A 21,361-nucleotide genomic window follows, 5' to 3' on the forward strand; every position below is an offset into this window, starting at 1 on the left:
AAGTTGTTATAACTTACCCCCACCGATCAATGGGATGTCGCACACGTTGGGACTGACGTGGGGCTGCAATAGGAGCTGATCGCCTAGAGTACACAAGGCCTGAGAACCGACTATGTATAGGTGAATCATGGGGTTGTGAGGATGAGGGCATGCTGTCCAAGGAATCGCTCACAAGTGTCTCAGGCTCATTAACATCTTGCTCCTCGTGCTCAATCAAACGGTCAGCCCCTTGTCTTAGGATTTCAGCATGCAGCCAAGTATCATAAACCTCATTTTTATCCTTGAGTGTCATGCAAGTAGCCTTGGGATCTTGTAACCTGTTTTCATCAAAAACAACATGCCGTGAAATATGAACACACCCAGTTTTAGGGTTGTAACATCTATAACCCTTGTAGTTTTCTGCATACCCTATGAATCTGCACAAAATAGCACGATCTTGAAACTTGTTACGTAAGGAAACATCAACATGCACATAGCAAACACATCCAAAAACATGCAATTCCTCATAGCATGGCTGCTCTTGATGTAATAAAAAATATGGGGATTTGCCATCAAGCAAAGCCAATGGCAGTCGATTTATAACATGGACAGCCGTATGAAAAGCCTCAGTCCACAATGTCATGGGTAAGTCTGTGTCATGCATCATGTTGAGCGCGCTTTCAACAATATGTCTATGTTTCCGTTCAGCAATTCCATTTTGCTGAGGAGTATGTGAGCATGAAATCTGTCTAGTGATCCCATTATCTAGTAGATACTCAGTAAATTCATTAGAAATAAATTCACCACCACCATCACATTGAAAATGCACAATATTACTGGAGTATTTATTTCGAACCAAGGCATGGAATTGAGTAAACAAACGGAAAACTTCAGATTTGTGTTTCATGAAGTGTATCCAAGTATGTCGGGAATATGAATCTATAAAAATGACAGTACCTACTCCCAGAAGAAGAGGGAATTGGAGCAGGCCCCCAAACATCAGAATATATGGTGTCAAAAATCCTTGAAGCTCTTTTATTAATTGACTGAAAAGGAAGGGCATGGCTCTTACAAAGATGACAACTCGAGCACATGCTAGACTCACTGACTGAACTCAGACTGGACTTATCTAAGAGTCCGTCTGCAACAAGACTTCGAACAAAAGACTGACTACAATGAGCTAACCGACCATGCCAAATGGATGGCTTATTATATTCTGCGACATTGACTTCATTATGACTTGAAGAACATGAATCTGGAGGGTGAGGTTTGGACAGCTTTGGAGCTTCTTCAAGGACATACATATCTCCTTTGTGAGTGCCCTCAGCGAATGTCTTCTTGGTTTGAGCATCCTTGACATAAACAGAAGATGGTGTGAATTCAACAGAGGAGTGAGTATCATCAATAAGTTTGGACTCTGAGATAATATTTTTCTTGACACTTGGAACAACAAGGACATTCTTTAATGGAATGGAAGAAGAACCCATGGATATTTGTGCATTTCCAATGTGCGATATTGTGTGATGGGAACCATCTCCCGTGACTACTGAGCCTTGATCTAAATAAGGGGAAACACTAGAGAGATTACCTGTGTCACCAGTAACGTGGGCTGCTGCTCCAGAGTCCACATACCACTCTCCTTGCTCATTTTGCTTCAAGTTAAGTTTGGATATGGCTGTCATTAGAAGTTGCTGCACGTCTGCTGAAACCTTTGAAGTTGGATTTGATCCAGATGAGGATGGAGCTGACCCCGCTGTTGTCCTGTTCTCGCGCCTGACCTGACTATTCTTGTTCTGAGGATTGTGCCAACATTCTGATTTTACATGCCCCTTCTTGTTGCAATAGAAGCATGTCGGGATTCTCCTAGATGTGGCAGAGGTAGTATTCATGCCTGGCGGTGTTGGGAGAATCCCTCTTCCCATGCCTGCCTGAGGAGTCCAAGAACGAGTGCGATTTCCTTGCAGTGCGTGAGTTCCTGTGATCAGTACATTGTGGTTGTTGGAAGGAACCAGATTATGTCGTTGAACTCGACTAGCTTCATGTTGAAAAAGCTTGGCCTTTAGATCTGTAGAAACACGAACAAGAAGAGGAAGAGAAACAACGATCACGATGTAACGTGGAAAACCCTCAACAAGAGGGAAAAAACCACGAATGAGGAGGAGCCGGTGCCCACTAGCCGCCAGACTCTCTCTCTCCTTAGTCTTTCATTTTCTCAATAAGGATTAGGGTTACACGACTTAAATAATGCCCAACAAGGGCTACAAGTTGGATCGGATACGGATCCGGACCCGGTCCCGAGACCCATCTAACATACTTCAACACTCCCCCTCAAGTTGGGCATACATATCAAACATGCCCAACTTGGATACATTTCTCTCAAATGAGGTCGAAGATAAAGCCTTCGTCAGAACATCAGCCGTTTGGTCTTCAGATCTCATGTAAGGAAGTACAAGTTCTTTAGCATCAATTCTCTCTCGAATGAAATGCCGGTCAATCTCAACATGCTTTGTTCTGTCATGAAGCACAGGGTTGTTGGCCAAGTTAATTGCAGACTTGTTATCACAATACATCTTCATTGGTTCTTCAACCTTTATACCAATATCAGTCAACAATACTTTCAGCCACAAAAGCTCGAAAACTCCCATAGCAACAGCTCTGTATTCTGCTTCAGCACTGGAACGCGAACAAACATCTTGCCTTTTACTTCTCCACACTATGAGATTCCCTCCCAAATAAATACAATAGCCAGAGGTGGACCTCCTAGTGTCAATACAGCCTGCCCAGTCTGCATCTGAATAACCTTCAATCCCAAGAGTGTCTTGCTTGACATATAAGAGACCTTTGCCAGGATTCCTCTTCAAGTAGCACAAGATCCTGTCAACAGCATTCAAGTGGGCATCCGTGGGAGCATGCATGAACTGGCTCATCACATTCACAGCAAAGGTAATATCAGGTCTAGTGAGAGTAAGATAAATTAACTTCCCTACAAGACATTGATATCTTCTTTTTGCCTCTTCACAGAGTGGCTCCCCGTCTCTAAGACTTAGCTTATGGCCAGCATCTAGAGGAGTAGAAGCTGGTCTACACCCTAGTTTCCCAGTCTCCTTTAACAAATCTAGAGTGTACTTCCGTTGATTTAGCACAAGGCTAGTCCCAGACCTAGCAATTTCTATGCCAAGGAAGTATTTCAACTTACCAAGGTCCTTAAGATCAAACTCGATCGCCAACAGTTTCTTTAACTTCATTATTTCATCTTCATCATCACCTGTGACAATCATATCATCAACATATACCAACAGAATAGTAACCTTTTGCTTATTTCTCTTCACAAAAAGTGTATGATCTCCATTCCCTTGATGGTATCCACATTGTCTCATGACAAGTCTGAGTCGTTCAAACCACGCTCGAGGAGATTGCTTGAGCCCATATAAAGCTTTCCTTAGCTTGCAACATTTTCCAGGTTCCTCATATCCTGGAGGCATACACATATATACTTCCTCTTCAAGGTCTCCATTGAGAAATGCGTTCTTGACATCAAGTTGGTACATCTTCCACTCCTTCATCACAGCTAAAGAGATAATGACTCTGACAGTCTTCATCTTCGCAACAGGAGCAAAGGTCTCCAAATAATCAATCCCATATTTCTGACTAAACCCCTTGGCCACAAGACGAGCTTTGTATCTTTCAACACTCCCATCTGGTTTGTACTTGATGGTGTAGACCCACTTAGATCCAACCAAGTGAGCCGCCTCAGGAATCTTTACAACTTCCCATGTCATGTTTCTTCGCAAGGCTTCCATCTCTTCTTGCATTGCATAAGTCCACTTAGGATCACGCTGAGCCTCAGCAACATTCTTGGGAATCATAGTCAAAGAAAGAGAAGATACAAAGCATTTGTAGTCTTTGCTCAGTCTAGAATATGAAACAAAGTTACCAATAGGATGTTGAGTACATGACCTGACACCCTTTCGCAGGGCGATGGGAAGCTCTTCACTAGCAGCAACAGTCTGAATCTCTTCTTCAACAGGTTGCTTCTGCGCACGACTTGGGTCATCCAGGGAAGGACTAATTGGATTGGGAGTAGAATTCTCACCACCTGTCATCTCATCTGTACAAACTCTTCGCCTAGAGTAAACTTGCCCAAATAAACGATTGCACTTCTCTTCTGCCTCAGTGGAACACTCTCCATTTTTCTCCTGTTCATGCACCTCACTAGATGGACCATTTTTCTCTTGTTCATGCACCTCACTAGATGGACCAACGGAGTCACGCCTGTAGTCCAAAAAATCTGTAAACTGAATTTCCTGACTCGGAGAATACTCTTCCCATGACATATAGTACTCCCCCTGAAGAGGATTCTCACCAAAATAGGAAACATGTTCAAGGAAAGTGACATCTTTGGTAACATAGGCCCGACCAGTGGAAGGGTCTCGACACTTGTACCCTTTTTGAGTGGGAGAATACCCTAAAAAAATGCCCTTAATAGATCTTGGATCAAGCTTTTTAATGTGAGGACTATGATTGTGAATAAAGCAAACACAACCAAAAACTCTGAGTGGAAGAGAGAAAGGTTCACGAGTCCTCGGTAACAGAGAGTGAGGCGTCTTCCCATTCAACACACGACTAGGCAACCGGTTTATAAGATACGCACTGGTCAGCACAGCATCCCCCCAATACTTTTTTGGAACATGACGTTGAAAAAGAAGAGCCCGAGTCATATTCAATAACTGACGATTTTTTCGTTCAGCAACTCCATTTTGAGGAGGGGTATAACTACAGGAAGTCTCATGAACAATTCCCTTTTTTTGAAAGAAGCTATCAACAGACTGGCACATATACTCTCGAGCATTGTCAGATCGAAATGTCTTAACAAATGCTCCATATTGAGTTTCCACATAGGCAATGAAAGTCTCTATGATAGTAGGAACTTCACTACGGTCTTTCAGCAAGTAGACAATAGTGTTACGAGAATAATCATCTATAAATGTGATAAAATATTGAAAACCATGACAAGAAGGAATCCCTGCAGGCCCCCACACATCAGAATGAATCATGGCAAATACCTCATTAGACCGATGGCTAGACAAAGGGTATGAAGCCCTAACATGTTTGGCCAGGTGACAGACATCACAAGACACCATAGTCATATCTAACCTGGAACATATATCAGGAAACAACTGTCTAAGAAGGCCAAAAGGCAAGTGTCCAAGGCACTCATGCCACCGTAGAAGCAACTGAAGGGAGTCCTCTCTATTCTTCGTGGCTTGGCTGTCTGCCGTCATGAGAGCCTGAGCAGCACGCATAGGTAAACGATAGAGCCCGTCAGAAGCTAGACCAATCCCAATCCTCTTCCCTGTCACCAAGTCCTGCATAACACAGCGATCAGCGGAAAATATAAGTTCGCAATTTAACTCCTTCGTGATCTTGCTAACCGACAAGAGATTCAAGGGAATATGAGGAACATGTAGAGCATTGTGGACTAAGAACTTGTTCAAAAGTGGGAGACTCCCTTTTCCAGCCACAGAGATAGATGAACCATCGGCAAGGGAAACACGATCCTTTCCTGATGAAATCTTATACCCATGAAAGACCTTAGGATCGCCGGTCATGTGGTGAGTAGCGCCACTATCAATGATCCACTCTCCCATACGGCAATCCGCCATAACGTCTATAGATGAAGAAGCTGCCATAATCACAGATAGTCCAACAGGAGGCACGAGCAGCGATACAACAAGAGAGGCACCGATGACAACAGAGAGCACCAACGGGCAGTAATATCCTTGGATAGAATCACAAGAACGAGAGAAAAATCAAGTTCTATCTAGAAAGGAACGATAAAGAGAGAGGTAATATCTTCACCGGATTCCCAATCAGCCCCAAGAGTGAACAGAATGTCGATTGGGGGAAACGATCGTCGATGTCGCTCGACGGAAGCGATGCCTTCTCTCTCTCGGGCTGCAATCTCCCACAGGTAGAGGTTGCGCCACACGTTCTCCTTGCCGTAAGACTAATTTAACCCCGGTCTTTTGTAAGGAAAGGGGGATGCGATCGCCGGAGCGCCGGCGGACGTTGAGGCAATCCTCAAGTTACGCTCCTCTCCTCCTTTACGTCCTCTACCAAGTCAAGGACCAACCATCTCTTCTTGCACGGTGGGTGCCAAACAAAAACAAGAAGATGGAATCAAAGATCAACCAAGCAATATATTGCAGGTAAGAGGCGGATGCACTTCACCGGATTTGCAAAAGACCCCTAGGAAGTGACGTGAATAGGGGGAGGCAAGCCTAGGAAGCGCCTAAGCATGCATATCTTCTTTCTTCTCCGGGAAGCAAGACTACGGCGCAAAAGGCAGTGGCGCAAGGGACAACGGTGACGGCGACGGTCAACAACACAAGAGCGACGCCGCAAGAGTGGCTGCGATGGCGATGGCGCAAAGGGTGACACCGGCGGTGGCTGCTGCAGCAACGGCGGCGGCGGTAGCGGCAGTGGCAGCGGCAGCGGCGGTGGCTGCTGCAGCAACGGCGACGGCGGTGGCTGCTGCAGCAACGGCGGCGGCAGCGGCAGTGGCAGCGGCTGTGGCTGCTGCAGCGGTGGCGGTGACTGCAGTGGTGGCGATGGTAGCGGTGAGAGATATTAGGGTTGGAACTTCACAAACCCTAAAAATTTCCCAAACTCGTCGTCTCTGATACCATGTAGAAACACGAACAAGAAGAGGAAGAGAAACAACGATCACGATGTAACGTGGAAAACCCTCAACAAGAGGGAAAAAACCACGAATGAGGAGGAGCCGGTGCCCACTAGCTGCCAGACTCTCTCTCTCCTTAGTCTTTCATTTTCTCAATAAGGATTAGGGTTACACGACTTAAATAATGCCCAACAAGGGCTACAAGTTGGATCGGATACGGATCCGGACCCGGTCCCGAGACCCATCTAACATACTTCAACAAGATCTTCAAAAGATGGGAGAACAGGTAAGACTTCCAATGTTGTGCAAAAAATATCAAATTCTGTTCCCAGTCCACTCAAGGCTTGTTGGACTTTGTCCTTGTCGCTGACGGGATGTCCAATTGCAGCAAGCTGTTCACTAACACTCTTGATTTCATTCAAATACTCCAAAACTGTACGCGTCTCACGCTTGATATCCTGAAATTGCCTTCTTAATTGTAGAAAACGTGCTTCCGAGACTTGAGAATATGTTGTGGCAAGGGTAGACCACAACTCTAGGGCAGTTAAATCATCATCAATACCTCCCAATACCTCCTCTGACAAGGTAGAAGTGATATAAGCAACAAGAGACTGGTTGTGAGCCAGCCAAACTTCATATTCGGGATTGCTCTCAGGAAGAGTTTCATATTCAAAACTGATTTCACTTCCAGCCGAGGCCCCAGCACCTTTATCTCCCACGACTGTCTTCTTTATTTCACGGTTAACATACTTTGGAGGTGCTGGAGTAGTCCCATCGATGTGCCCATACAGTCTATGGCTCTTAATAAATGGGACAATTTGACGTTTCCAAGTCAAATAATTACTATGGTTCAGTTTTTGAGAGATGAGTTGTGAGAGAAAACTAGAAGATAGAAGAGAGGGAGCCGGCTGGTCCATGATTGAAAAAGAGGATTAGAACAGACGATTTGGGCAGAATTTTAAAGGTCACGACAGAAATTAGGGCAAATTAGGGCAAATTATGGCAAACCGTGTGACTTAGGGCGAAAAACAGAATTTAGGGCAACAGAAATTAGGGCAAATCGTGGGATTAAGGGCAGAAACAGAGTTTGAGGATAACCACGGCAGAAAATAAGATTTAGGGCAGAATACTCCAAGCACGGCAGAAAATAAGATTTAGGGCAGAATACTCCAAGCAGAAATCACTCACCGGAGGATGATGTAACCTGGCTCTGATACCATGTGAGAATCTTCACTAAAACACCACCGAATCATGTCTCTCCGTCTAAAAATAAGGAGGATGGAGAATAGAGAATAGAAGAAAGCAATGAAGGTAAGAGAATCGTCGGCCAATGCGGCCACACGATGCTTGATCTCTATTATTAAAACATAAACCTAATTAGGTTACAACAAAAAGAGGAATAAAACATGAAGTAATTACAAGAGGTGCCACCACTTAGACGTGAAGACATAAAAACGAAGTGGATCGGGTCTTAACAGACCCAATCCCCTTACACTTATACGTACAGACTTCACAATTATGTCTTATTCATTGACTCTTACTCACGTTTCACCTGGATTTACTTCATGAAACACAAATCAGAAGTACCCCACATATTTCGAAACTTCTATGCCATGATTCAAACCAAATTTTCATCCAATGTGGTGCATTTTCAATGTGATGGAGGGGGAGAATATTCCTCGCTTGAATTTATTGAATTTCTACATGAAAAAAGGATAACTAGACAAATCTCCTGCCCTTACACACCACAACAAAATGGTGTAGTTGAGCGAAAACATCGAGATATAGTTGAAAGCACCATGAGCATGATGCATGATACTAATGTGCCCATTTCCTTGGTGGACTGAAGCCTTCCATACTGCTGTATACATAATAAAATGTTTGCCTATAACATTCTTGATGTCTAAATCGCCATATTTTTCACTCTTAGGCAAACAACCTGATTACAAGAACTTGAAGGTTTTTGGTTGTGTATGCTATGTTCACGTTGATGTTGCCTTGAGGAACAAGTTTCAAGACAAAGCTATTCAATGTAGATTCGTTGGATATGCTGATGAATATAAAGGTTTTCGATGCTATGATCTAACAACTAAACGTATCAAAACTTCAAGAAATGTCATTTTTGATTAACATAGTTTTGATGATACAAATGAAATGCCTATGACCATTGAATCTTATGATCCCTGGACCAGTACACAATTATTCAATGCAGATCCTATTATAGAAAATGATGTGCCTCAAAATGAAGATCCTGAGAGAGCAATACAATCGTCGGATATGGCTCAAAGCAATGTTGTACGTATCGTACGATACGACCCCGTATCGTACGATACGTATCGTCTCGTTTGAAAAAAACGGTACGATACACCCCCCGTATCGTAAAAAGGGGGTGTATCGGCCCTGTATCGCACGATACACCACGTATCGTACGATACGGGGCGATACACCACGTATCGTACGATACGGCCTAAAATCGCAAAAGGAGGCCCGAGACCTACTTACTCGGCTTCTTTTTCAAATTTTTCTTCCGTTCTTCATTTCTAACGCTTGGATAGTGCCGTGAGGGAGGGCGATCGTTCATTTTCACCGTGAAAAACTTGTTTTTCATCGTCAAATCGAAGATTAAGTGGTCGATTTGTGCGTGGGTGCTTGATTTTCGTGGGAAGGAAAGGGGTTTTCTTCATTTCAGACATTTCTTCTTCGTAAGGTATGAAATCTCATGTTCTTACCATGTATTCTTAATTTTTTACCGTATAATCGTAGATTGGAAGACTTTGAGTGTTTTTCATTAAGTTTACCATAAGATTTCGTTTTTTTTTTTTTGAAGATATGGATCCTACATGGCAATGGTGCGAAAGGGTGAAGGAGAATAATCGTTTGAAACTCAAATGTGGCTTCTGTGGGAATACACTTTCAGGAGGGATTATTAGAATGAAACACCATTTGGCAGGGACCTCCAAAGATGCGTCTCCTTGTGTTGGAGGACCAAACAAACCTTTGCCTCCATTTGTGCGTCAACAATGTTTAGATATGCTTCATGCTTTACGTCAAAAGAGAATACAAAAAGAAATTGAAGATGCAGATGTAGGCTATAATGTGCCTTTGGAAGATGAAGAAGAAGAGGAAGAAGCTTATGAATGTGATGATGAAGACGATAGCAGTCTAAGAACAGATTTGGAGACCTCAAGAGGTAGAGATCGTAGAGCAAAAGGGATTATGTATGAAGGAGGTCGATCTGGCATAACGGGAAGGAAGAGGAGAGGCACAACAGATGTTAGGGCCAGGCGTGGTATGCGACCACCTAGTGGTAGAGTTCCTACTGGTAGGTCTAGTGTTGGCTCTATTAAGAGTTTTTTCCCTTCATATACCAGCCCAGGTGGTCAGCCGCAGATTCGTGCTGCTATGACATCTAAAGATATGCTATATCATGCACAAAAGCAGGTAGGGAAATGGTTTTATGATGCATGTATTCCATTTAATGCAGCTAATTCTTTTCAATTCCAAGCCATGGCAGATGCAATTGCTTCTATAGGCCTCGGATTCAAAATGCCATCATATCATCAGTTGAGGGGTAAAATTCTTCAGGATACAGTCAAAGAAGTGTCTGAGCATTGCGATGAGTTGAAATTATGTTGGAAGGAAACAGGTTGCTCCATTATGTCAGATGGTTGGACTGATACAAGGTCAAGAACACTTGTAAATTTTCTTGTTTATTGCCCTAAAGGTACAATGTTCTTGAAATCTCTTGACTTGTCTGATGTTCCTAAGACTGCTGAGATTTTATTCAATGTTTTTGATAATGTCGTACAAGAAGTTGGACCTGCAAACATTGTATAGTTTATTACAGATAATGCTGCAAATTATAGAGCTACAGGAGATTTGTTATTTCAAAAGTATAGAACATTTTATTGGAGTCCATGTGCCACTCATTGTGTTAATCTAATGCTTCAAGATCTTAGTGAGATGCATGATATAAAATCAGCCATTGACCAATGTCAAGAGTTAACAAAATTTATCTATAATCATGCATATGTATTGAGTTTGATGAGAAAATTTACAAAAGGAGTTGAATTAATACGACCTGCACAAACTAGATTTGCCACAAATGTATTGACTGTGCAGAGTGTGGTGAAACAAAGAACTCCTTTGAGACAGATGTTTGCTAGTGAAGAATGGGCTGCATATCCACATGCTCATAAAAGAAATGCTTCTTTAGTTGTGGATATTATATTCAATAACGTATTTTGGGAATCATGTGTGAAGCTACTGAAGGTTTGTGTTCCATTAGTTAAGGTTCTCAGGTTGGCTGACGGCGAGGACAGACCTTCCATAGGGTACTTATATGAGGCTATGGACAAAGCAAAAGTGACAATTCGAGACAACTTAAAGGAAAAGAAAAAGTTATATATGCCCATATGGAAGATTATAGATAAAAGGTGGACTGGACAGCTTCATCAACCTCTTCATGCAGCAGCTTATTATCTAAATCCTGCAATTAGATTTTCTCCTACATTTAAGAAGGACAGAGAAGTCATGCATGGTTTGTTAGATTGTATTAATGTGTTAGTGGAAGATTCTACAGAACAAGATGCTGTGCACAATGAGTTGGATCTATATGATAGTTGTTTTCGGAACATGTGACTACCTGTCGCCGTTCGAGCCAGGACAACGATGCGTCCAGGTAAATACATAGAAATTTTTAATTTACTTTGCATTTGTTACATTTGATTCTTTTAAAACTTTCACATTGATTTGTTATATTTTTGTTTAGATTTGTGGTGGAATAGGTATGGGTTTGATTGTCCAAACCTAGCACGTTTTGCAGTCAAAGTCCTCAGCCAGACATGCAGTGCTAGTGGATGCGAAAGGAACTGGAGTGTGTTCCAACATATCCATAGCAAAAAAAGGAATAGGCTTGAACATAAAAGGTTGAATGACCTTGTCTTTGTTCGATATAATATGAGGTTGAAACAAAGGTAATATAGGCATATAGCTTAATTAATGTTTACATTTTTTGTACAATATATGTATATGAAATTATATACTAACAAATTTTCTCTTATTTAATGTAGAGAATTAGAAAAATCATTAGCAAGGAAGCACACATCTCAGTTCGATCCTATCAGCTTGGAAAATTTTGACGATCTAGAGCCATGGATTGAAGAAGAACCAGCTACAATATTTGATGATGAAGATCTTGAATGCTTCAACCTTGAAGCTGAAGCAACAGAAGGCTTTGTTGATGAAGGAGAGTCTGCTACTGCTGGTGCTGGTGCTGAATATGTTGGTGAAGATCTTCCAATTCTTGACGATGAAGAAGAAGAAGAAGATGAAGATGAAGATTATGAATGATGAATCATGAATGAGAGTCAAGTCAAGAGTGCTTTCATTTTATATGTATCAAAAACTTAAGAGTTATGAATCTATGGTTGTTGAACACTTGATTGAATGTTTTATGACTTTATCACTTTATGGCTTATGGCCTTATGCTTTGTTGAATGATATTGTATTATTGTTATGAATTTTGATGTTTATGAATGATGAACGCGTAAGTTTATAGCAATAATAAGTCTATCATTATCTCAAACATGTTTTCTATGAACAATTTATTATTTTTAATTTTTTCTGATTTATTAATAATTTTTTAAAAAAAATTACGATACGGTTACGATACGTTACGATACAGCGTATCTTAAAGCCCGACCGATACGGCTTACGATACGCATTTTACAACATTGGCTCGAAGTGAAAATCAAGAAGATCCAACACAGTCATCACGAAAGCAATAATGAAGAACAGAGCAACGATGCACATCGGTATTGGGGTCTTATCTACAGTCGACGACTAAGGGACAGAGATGCTCACAGTGAACAAGACAACATGACCCACCTTAGAAGATCCCAACGCATTCGTCATCCCATTCACAGGTGGGTTAGCTATGATTCTTTATCACTTGATTTTCAGTTATTCATGGCAAAAGTTGACAAGGAGGAAGAACCTACTTCATTTGATCAAGCATCAAAATCACATCATTGGAGAAATGCTGTGAAAGAAGAAATGGATGCCTTGCATGAATGTGGAACATAGGAGATCGTTCCGAGGCCACACGAAAAGAACGTAGTGGGCTCCAAATGGGTATACAAAATTAAATACAAACCTGACGGCAGCATAGAAAGACACAAAGCATGGTTAGTAGCAAAAGGGTTTACACAACAATATGGAGAAGATTATGATGAGACATTCAACCTTGTGATCAAAATGGAAACAATTCGCGTGATTATATCATTGGCTGTTGAACATCAAATGAACATGAAGAATGCTTTTCTTCATGGTGATTTAAGGGAGGAAGTATATATGGAACAACCTCCAGGATACACAAAAGGAGACTCTCATGCATGGGTTTGCAAACTAAGAAAATCTATTGATGGACTTAAACAGGCCTCACGTTCGTGGTTTGACAGTTTCTCCTGCAAGATTCAAGAATGTGGTTTTCGGAGATGTCCTCTAGATCACTCTCTTTTCATTTATCGAAAGGAAAATATATTTACTTTACTTCTTATATATGTTGATGGTATTGTTATCACATGCAATTCAAAAAACACATAGAAGAAGCTAAAGTTTTGATGATGCAAAACTTCAAAATGAAAGAGCTTGGTGATTTACGATTATTTCTTGGAGTGGAGATTGATAGGCACAATAATCGCTTCACATTGACACAACAGAAATACACGTTGGATCTACTGAAAAAGTTAGGTATGTCTGATTGTAAGCCTGTTGGAACTCCTAGTGTTCTAAATCAAAGACTAAGTGCTCAAGATGGGGAGTTATATGAATATCCTACGCAATATCGAAGTATTGTTGGGGCACTTCAATATCTTACATTTACTAGTCCAGATATTATATATGTTGTGAATCATGCATCTCAACTTATGCATGCACCTAGAGATACTCACATGGATGTTGTCAAAAGAATATTAAGATATCTTAAAGGGACAACAGGAGATGGCTTAGTTTATGGTAAGCGTGAAAATATAACTACTGGACATCAACTTATGACATTCACAGATGCAGATTGGGTTGGAGATCCCGATCAAATAAAGTCCATTTCTGGTTTTTGTATTTTCATTGAACGTAATCTTGTGTCTTGAAGTTGTCGAAAGCAAAAGGCAGTAGCAAGATCCAGCACTGAAGCTGAATACAGATGCATGGCTGCAGGTACTGCTGAAGTTACATGCGTTAGACATTTGCTAGAAGTAAAACGTCAATGTTAATGTATGATAATCAAAGCGCTATTAACATTACCTTTAATCCCATACAACATGGTCGAACAAAGCACATTGAGATTGATCAACACTTTGTTAGATAAAAGGTGGAAGACAAGGAGATTCAGCCTATTTATGTTCGTACAGATGAACAAGTTGCAGACTTATTTACAAAAGGATTAACAAAGGAAGGATTCTGGTTTCTAAAAGGCAAGTTGTACATGGTGCAAAACCATGCACAACTTGAGGGAGGGTGTTAAAATATAAATCCTTCACCAGCACGTTGAAGAGGAGTCTCTTAGGATTCCACCTCCTTGTAGAAAGTGTTAAGATATTTAATGTCCTTATAACATGTGAAGAGTCTCCTAGGATTCTATGTTGTAGTTAATATCCTTGTAATATGTGAAGTCTCTTAGGTTTCTATGATGTAGTTAATATCCTTGCTACGTCACACGGATACGGCAGACTGGGTCGAGTATCGGTGTCGACAGGCGGACACGGGGATCCCGACACGGCGATACGGATGGATACGTTTTGGATCGGGTCTGGGTCAGACCCGATCCAAACCACTTGTATAACCGATTTTTTAACCCGCGTTTTGTTTTACGCACTGACATCTACCCTCGACGCTCGACCTTCGTTTACCCTCGACGGCTTCCGCAGCAGGCTGGCAGCACAGTAAGGCAATGGCGGGCGACGGCGACCTCTGGCGATCGACGGCGACTTCCGGTGGCGTCCGGCGGCAGCCAGCGACAGACAGGTAAGTGTTTTGTCGATTATTTTCGATAATAGAAGTTAGGGTTTCAACTTTTATTTGGGGATTTTTTACATTGGGTATTAAAATCTGATTTGGGGATGTTTTGGTTTGAAGATTGGACGGTTTAGAATCATATTCTTCAATGCTATGTGCGATGTTTTCTTTTTTTTGTTTGATTTTGGGATTTGGGGATTTTGCCGTTTTGGGTGTATAACCGATTTGGGGATTTTGCCTTCGCTGTTGTTCATGATGCTAGACAATGATGAATACGTGATATCTAGATGGCATTAACATATAATATACCATTCGTGAATGTTCCTGTTCACTGTTCACTATTCACTTCAGCCTTCTCTATTGTTCATGTTTCTTTTAGTTTTAGGCTTTAACGAACTGCTTCTGTTCCTGTTCACTATTCAATCTGGCAGTACTATCATTTACCATTCTTGAATGTTCCTGTTCACTATTCAGCCTTCGTTCTGCTTCTGAATCTCTGAAGTTTTGTGACTGCAGTGCATGTTTATACTTTGTCAGTTTGTTGTATTGTTTTATTTCATAAATTTTATGTTCATTATACGTTTTTTCCATTTTTTTATTATGTTTAATCTAGTATGGCGAGCAAAGGAAAAACAGTGTCTCAGTCTCAAGACTCTCAACCTACAAGTTGTGGTTCTGGATCAGCTACACCTCAGCCACCATTATGGTCATACGTGAATCTAATGGGGAAACCTCCTGGAGGCGGTGGAAATGCTTTTTTTAGGTGTAATTTTTGTGAGGGACAGTTCAATGGATCATATACAAGAGTGAAAGCACATCTATTAAAAATCAGTCAAAAAGGAATTCAACCATGTAAGAAAATCACTAACGAGACTTTGGCTCAGTTGAAGAAAGAACAAAAAGCCTTTGAGAATAAGAAAAGCACATCATCTGGATCTGGTTTCATTGACATTGCTTCAATTTTACATGATGATATTCAGAATCCTACCAAAAAAAGAAAAGTTGTTGATGTTCATCAGAAATCAATTAAGGATTCATTTAGTTTACAAGGACGGCGAGAATTAGATCTAAAAGTGGCGACATTTTTCTATGCTAATTGCATACCATTTAATGTAGCTAGAAGTCCATATTGGAGAGACTTAGTTACATCTATTGCAAATTCTAACTTGACTGGGTATGTTCCCCCTAGTTCTGAAAGGCTTCGCACTGTACTACTAGAACAACAGATGACTCGAGTGAACAAATTGTTAAGAGTCTCAAAAGTTCACTTGGGATCAACACGGAGTTTCTATTGTTTCTGACGGCTGGACAGATTTGCAACGACGCCCTCTTATTAATTTCATTGCAACTTCAGCAAATGGACCAATTTTCTTGAAAGCAATAGATGCATCTGGTGAATACAAAAGTGTTGAGTATTTGAAAGGATTGTTTATGGAAATAATTGAAGAAGTGGGGAAAGAAAACGTTGTTCAGCTAATTACAGACAATGCACCTGTATGTAGAGCAGCTGGTATTATTGCGATAGAAAAGAAGTACCCTCATATCTTTTGGACTTCTTGTGCAGTTCATAGCTTAAATTTGGCTCTAAAGAGTATATGCAATCCACCAAGTAAAGAGCAAGATCCTCATGCTTATGAATTATGTTCGTGGATTGAAGACTTGGAAAAGGATGTGAGGAACATCAGAAATTTCATAGTAAATCATCAACATGCACTTTCCAGTTATAACAAGCATTCTGATCTAAAATTATTAAGAGTTGCAGAGACACGTTTTGCATCTCTAATTGTTATGGTCAAAAGGATAAAAAGGGTGAAAAGTGCATTGATCAGTATGGTGACTGATGATGATTGGAGTTTCTACCGTGCTGATGATGATGACAAAGCTCAAGCAATCAAAGGAATGATTCTTGAAGACAAGTGGTGGGATCAAATCTTTTATTTTCTTGCATTTACAGAACCGATCTGGGAGATGTTGAGAGTTCTTGATTGTGATAATTCAACGTTGCACTGTGTGTATGAGATGTGGGACACTATGATTGAAAAAATCCAAGAGGTTATTTTTAAGCATGAAAAAAAAAGTATTGCACTTGAAGATTCAGCATTTTTTTATCATGTGCATAGAATATTGATTGCAAGATGGGATAAAAGTAGCAATCCTCTTCAATGCATGGCACATACATTAAATCCTAAATATTATGGAAAAAAGTGGCTTACAGGGGGTGTTGGAAGAACCCCACCACATCTGGATCTAGAATTATCAACAAACAGAGTAGCATGTATTAATAGGATTTTCATTGATGTACATCAAAATCGCCGAGCTAATGATGAGTTTGAAAGGTTTTCTACTGGAATTGGAGAAGATGTAGGTGCAACTGTAGACAAAGATAATTATCCATCTTTATCTTGGTGGATTAAACATGGAACTGCTTATCCTACTCTTCAATACCTTGCTTTCAGATTGCTAGTTCAACCTGCTACATCTTCATGCTGTGAGAGAAATTGGAGTACATATTCACAAATCCACACTATAAAACGAAATAATCTCACAAGCAAACGTGCAGAAAATCTGGTTTATGTGCATTCTAACCTTCGGCTTCTATCACGGAACAAAGAAGAATATAGGTAAATTAGGTATATGATTTATTGATTTAGATGTTTCTCTTCTTATTCGCTAACATCATAATAATTACAATTTTTTTGTCTTGTAGGGAAGGAGAAACTAAATATTGGGACGTGAATGTTGAGGACTTTAACTTAGAACAAGAGAATGAACTTGAAGTTGTTAATTCAAGATTCGAAGAACCTTGTATTCCCTCAACATCTTCTATTGTGGAAGAAGAGGAGATTGGGGAGAACGATGATTTGGGCATTGATGATGACTAGAATGATGATGAACAATGTTTTGTGATGATTGATGAACAATGTTTTGTAACTTTCTTTGAGACTTTCTTGCTTATGTCTTAGCAGTTATCACTTTTGAGATTGGTGATGAACAATGTTTTGTTTGAGACTTTCTTTATTATCATTTTTAATTTTTTTGAATATAATATTCGCCGTATCCGCGTATCCTAAAATTTTGAAAATGCCGTGTCCCCGTACCCGTACCCGTATCCGTGTGACATAGTATCCTTGTAATATGTGAAGTCTCTTAGGGTTTCTATGATATAATTAATGTCCTTGGAGCTTGTGAAATCTCCTAGGATTATACGATTGGAGACTCTTAGAATTCTGGAAATGAGATTATAAATAGAGGCCGTGCAAACCATTTTGGCTACGGCTTTTTCTCCTCAGCTTCTTCTTGTTTTCATTCTCTCTCTCTCTCTCTCTCTCTCTCTCTCTCTCTCTCTCTCTCTTCCTGCGTGAGTACTGTTTTCTGGTTACAAATATTGGTGCTAGATTTCTATCACAAGGGACCGCAGTCCCTTATTTATAATACAAGAATAAAAGAGAGGAGGGGGGTTGGCTGTTGGGCCATCTCCAACAGCTAGAAATCTAGCCATTGGAGACAGGCCCAACAGCTAGTTCTCCTCTAAAAAATAATAAAAAAACAAAAGAAAGGAAAAAGTACAAAAAGAAATAGAAAATTACAAGCATGACCTAAGTACCCTAAACTATACACATATCTATATATATATAAGACATATATTAGCACACTAATATATGTAATATACATATATATATATATATATAGGAATACATACATTCTAATAGTTAGTGGGTGCTTTCTGGTCACTAACTAACACAATTGTTCTTGCTAACTATTTGTGGGGTGGTTCCCACACCAAGGTTCAAAATATCAGGCATATTCTTTAGAACCAAGTTTCAAAAGACGGTAGATCCTTGTTTATATGCTTTTCACTTCACCGTTGCATTTGCTGCATAAATAAAGCTTGCTCCAACCTGATGGGCTTGAACTAATCCGAATTTCTTTTGGTCTTTCCCTTGAGATTGTCCTTTTTTGTGCCTATGAATTTTATTGGTGTTGCCGGCCTGCTTTCTCTTACATTGCCAACTTTCTTTCGTTTTTTTCACGACAAGGCTATATATGCTTTTCACTTCACCGTTGCATTTGCTGCATAAATAAAGCTTGCTCCAACCTGATGGGCTTGAACTAATCCGAATTTCTTTTGGTCTTTCCCTTGAGATTGTCCTTTTTTGTGCCTATGAATTTTATTGGTGTTGCCGGCCTGCTTTCTCTTACATTGCCAACTTTCTTTCGTTTTTTTCACGACAAGGCTATTCATACCTCATCCTATTTGGTTCTCAGCTTGCATATTAGTTTGGACTTCAGTACCAGCTTAGGGAATTTCAATTATCTTCATGCTAATATCTATGGTGGTGGAGAAAAATTGTCTATACATATCCATGAACACAATAGAATAGGAATAGTACTATGAAAGAGCATAATGTGAGATTTAAGACTTCATCTGGTGGAGAAAAGTGACCATACTTCAAGTATATATATGATGATTGATGAACCATAAAGTCTGCAACTACTAGTCATGTCATCTTGCGATATTGCACATTTTGATGTTAAAAGGATGAACTTGTACATTAAAAGATTACTGCCTTGTTCTTGGGATATCTTCTTTTTGGTTGAACTTTCCTAGTTAGGCTTTCAATGTGATGCTTACAGTTTTAGACTGACATTAGGAGTATCATCTGCTTTTGCTGAATTTTCCGGCCACCCTTGTCCACCATCCCACTTTTTGATTTTCAGATTGGCCTATGCTTATATATAATATAGCTGCACTCACATGGTTGCTTTTTTTATTGTAGGAGTTTGAACCTTTAATACGGAAGCCTTATTCAATTGTATACTTGCATTCTGCAACTTCTTTACAGCTGTGAGTATGTTTTACCATAGTCTAAGAAGGGTAAATTCATCATGAAAGTCTTTATGTTCTATCATTTTTATAGGCCTTGATTGTCCATTTTCTCGATGACCTTTTATTTCTTGGAATGTTAAAATGTAGTCCTAATCTTTCCTCTTTTATGGACACTAATTTGCTGTATGCATCTCTAAAACAACTTATTACCCTTCAACTTCAATAGGGTTGGGGAAGTTCCAACGTGCAAGGGGATCGTCTGTCCCAACAGGTTAATGATTTCCATTCTTTGTCTTCTACTATTTTGCTTCGCCTTCATTTATCAAGAGAAAAAGTGCAATAATGTACTTAACTAGCCAACATATTGAGGCTGGTACCTAAGTGGCAGGATATGGGCAAAATTTATATTCTGGAAGAACCGTGAAACGGCTGTTGCTTGATTTATCTCAAGCCTTTATAGACCATCTATAGGTTAAGCGTGTCCATTAGGGACCTTGATGAATGGAATTCAAAGTTATGCATCTGGTAGTGAAAACATCTGTGTTTTCATCAGCCTATGTCTGGAGACTTTCATGACTAAGACTATTTGCAGGGTCATTGTAGTCAGGGTTTCATTGAAAAAGTTATTGTTGATAGTCTTATTCCAAAATCTAGTTTGAGTTTTTCCTCGGATAATAAGAAGCGTTCAATTTGTGAACTCTGCAAAAGTATTGTTCTTTCTTTTCATGTTATCAGTAAAAAGGCTTCCAAGCCATTTGAAATCATATGTTCTGATGTTTGGAGGCCTGCACATGTTCCCTCTTTATCTGGGAGTTGATACTATGTTATGTTCATTTACACTTATTCTCCCTATACTTGGATGTATTTCTTGAAGCATAAGCTTGAGGTGTTCCAAATTCTGTGTGATTTTTACTTATGGTCAATACCAAATTTTCTTGTAATGTCTTGCACTTACAATTTTGCATACAGCTTCTTGGCATCAGAAACAATTTATGAGTTACAGTTTTAGCCCTAAAAGTTCTTGAACCCTATTATGTTTGTGTGTGTATATTGTTAAGACACTACATCAGAATTTGAAAATAATAATACATATAAGAAGTATATGACTTAGTCTTGCTCATGTTTCGAATCAGATAGAAAATGGATGTCCGATGGTTACAAAATTCGCAGTCAAATTAGGAGGCTAAAATAGTCCAAGACCCAGTAAGACTGGGATATTATGGTCTTTGGTCATTGGCAAACTTGGAATTTTCAGCCATGACAGGGTAGATTAGTAATTAGTAATTAGCTAATCGATATTAAATTGTTTTAATCATGATTAAGTTTAGCTAATGATAGTTTAAGAGCTTAAACACTCAATTAATGACAGATTAGAGCTCTTAAGCTAGGATTAGACACTAAGCTAAACTGGAACTAAAATTAATAATTTAAATCTAATTAATTGAATAAACCTCCTCAAGATAGATTAATATTAATTATGATATAATAAGTAATATAAAAATAATAAATTTTGGCTGTAAATAGGGGTTGCCACCTCCTTTGGAATGCAACGTGAGGGAGAAGAGGAAGAGAGAGAAGAGAAAGAGAGGAGAGGAAAAAGAGGGAGGACAGGAGGAAGAAAGAGGGAGGAGAGGAGAAAAAAAAGAGGAGGAGAAAGAGAGAGAAGAGAGCTAAAGTGTTTGTTGGTGACGGAACTTTGGTGAATCCTTACTCTCGCAAGTTGTGATCACCTAGAGCGTAGACTTTGCTAAGATATCAGGTATAATGAAAGTTATTGCAATTTTTTCGATTACATGTAGAGTTTTAGATTGTTTACCATAGAAATTTTAATTTCTTCTCTTAGGCTGCACTTTGCAGCT

At 39.8% G+C, this 21,361-nt stretch overlaps 3 protein-coding genes across 13 annotated transcripts in view; all 3 read left to right on the forward strand.

Moving 5' to 3' along the window:
• The window catches only part of LOC116257716 (uncharacterized), a 99,026-nt gene that overhangs the window by 72,819 nt on the left and 4,846 nt on the right, over positions 1-21,361 (forward strand). For 7 of the 8 annotated variants that reach the window (XM_050078797.1, XM_031634674.2, XM_031634672.2 and 4 more), the window contains 2 exons: positions 19,453-19,520; positions 19,729-19,773. In XM_050078797.1, coding sequence (XP_049934754.1) covers positions 19,453-19,520; positions 19,729-19,773 — 113 coding nt within the window. The remainder of the gene's footprint in view (positions 1-19,452; positions 19,521-19,728; positions 19,774-21,361) is intronic. The other variant, XM_031634676.2, reaches the window with a different exon arrangement.
• Positions 9,269-12,722, forward strand: LOC126410230 (uncharacterized). 4 transcript variants are annotated; one of them, XR_007573862.1, is made up of 3 exons: positions 9,269-11,342; positions 11,433-11,637; positions 11,734-12,706. XR_007573862.1 is itself a non-coding variant. In XM_050078799.1 (3 exons), the coding sequence occupies exons 1-3, from the start codon at positions 11,333-11,335 to the stop codon at positions 12,011-12,013; spliced, it is 495 nt and encodes a 164-aa protein (XP_049934756.1). In that variant the 5' UTR covers positions 9,269-11,332; the 3' UTR covers positions 12,014-12,722. The 4 variants fall into 4 exon arrangements, 1 of the variants encoding a protein (XP_049934756.1); XM_050078799.1 differs by having other exon boundaries at positions 11,734-12,722; XR_007573861.1 differs by having other exon boundaries at positions 9,269-11,637; positions 11,734-12,707.
• LOC126410229 (uncharacterized) lies at positions 15,150-17,781 on the forward strand. The gene is made up of 2 exons (XM_050078798.1): positions 15,150-17,295; positions 17,382-17,781. The coding sequence occupies exons 1-2, from the start codon at positions 16,106-16,108 to the stop codon at positions 17,554-17,556; spliced, it is 1,365 nt and encodes a 454-aa protein (XP_049934755.1). The 5' UTR covers positions 15,150-16,105; the 3' UTR covers positions 17,557-17,781.

This window comes from Nymphaea colorata, chromosome 7, assembly GCF_008831285.2.
Source record: "Nymphaea colorata isolate Beijing-Zhang1983 chromosome 7, ASM883128v2, whole genome shotgun sequence".
In the NCBI taxonomy this organism is placed as follows: domain Eukaryota; kingdom Viridiplantae; phylum Streptophyta; class Magnoliopsida; order Nymphaeales; family Nymphaeaceae; genus Nymphaea; species Nymphaea colorata.

Coding starts and splice junctions, on each gene's coding strand:
- LOC126410230 (XM_050078799.1), top strand. Junction 11,638..11,733: donor AATATGAGGTTGAAACAAAG/GTAATATAGGCA, acceptor TATTTAATGTAG/AGAATTAGAAAAATCATTAG.
- LOC126410229 (XM_050078798.1), top strand. CDS start 16,106: ATGGAAATAATTGAAGAAGTGGGGAAAGAAAACGTTGTTCAGCTAATT. Junction 17,296..17,381: donor CGGAACAAAGAAGAATATAG/GTAAATTAGGTA, acceptor TTTGTCTTGTAG/GGAAGGAGAAACTAAATATT.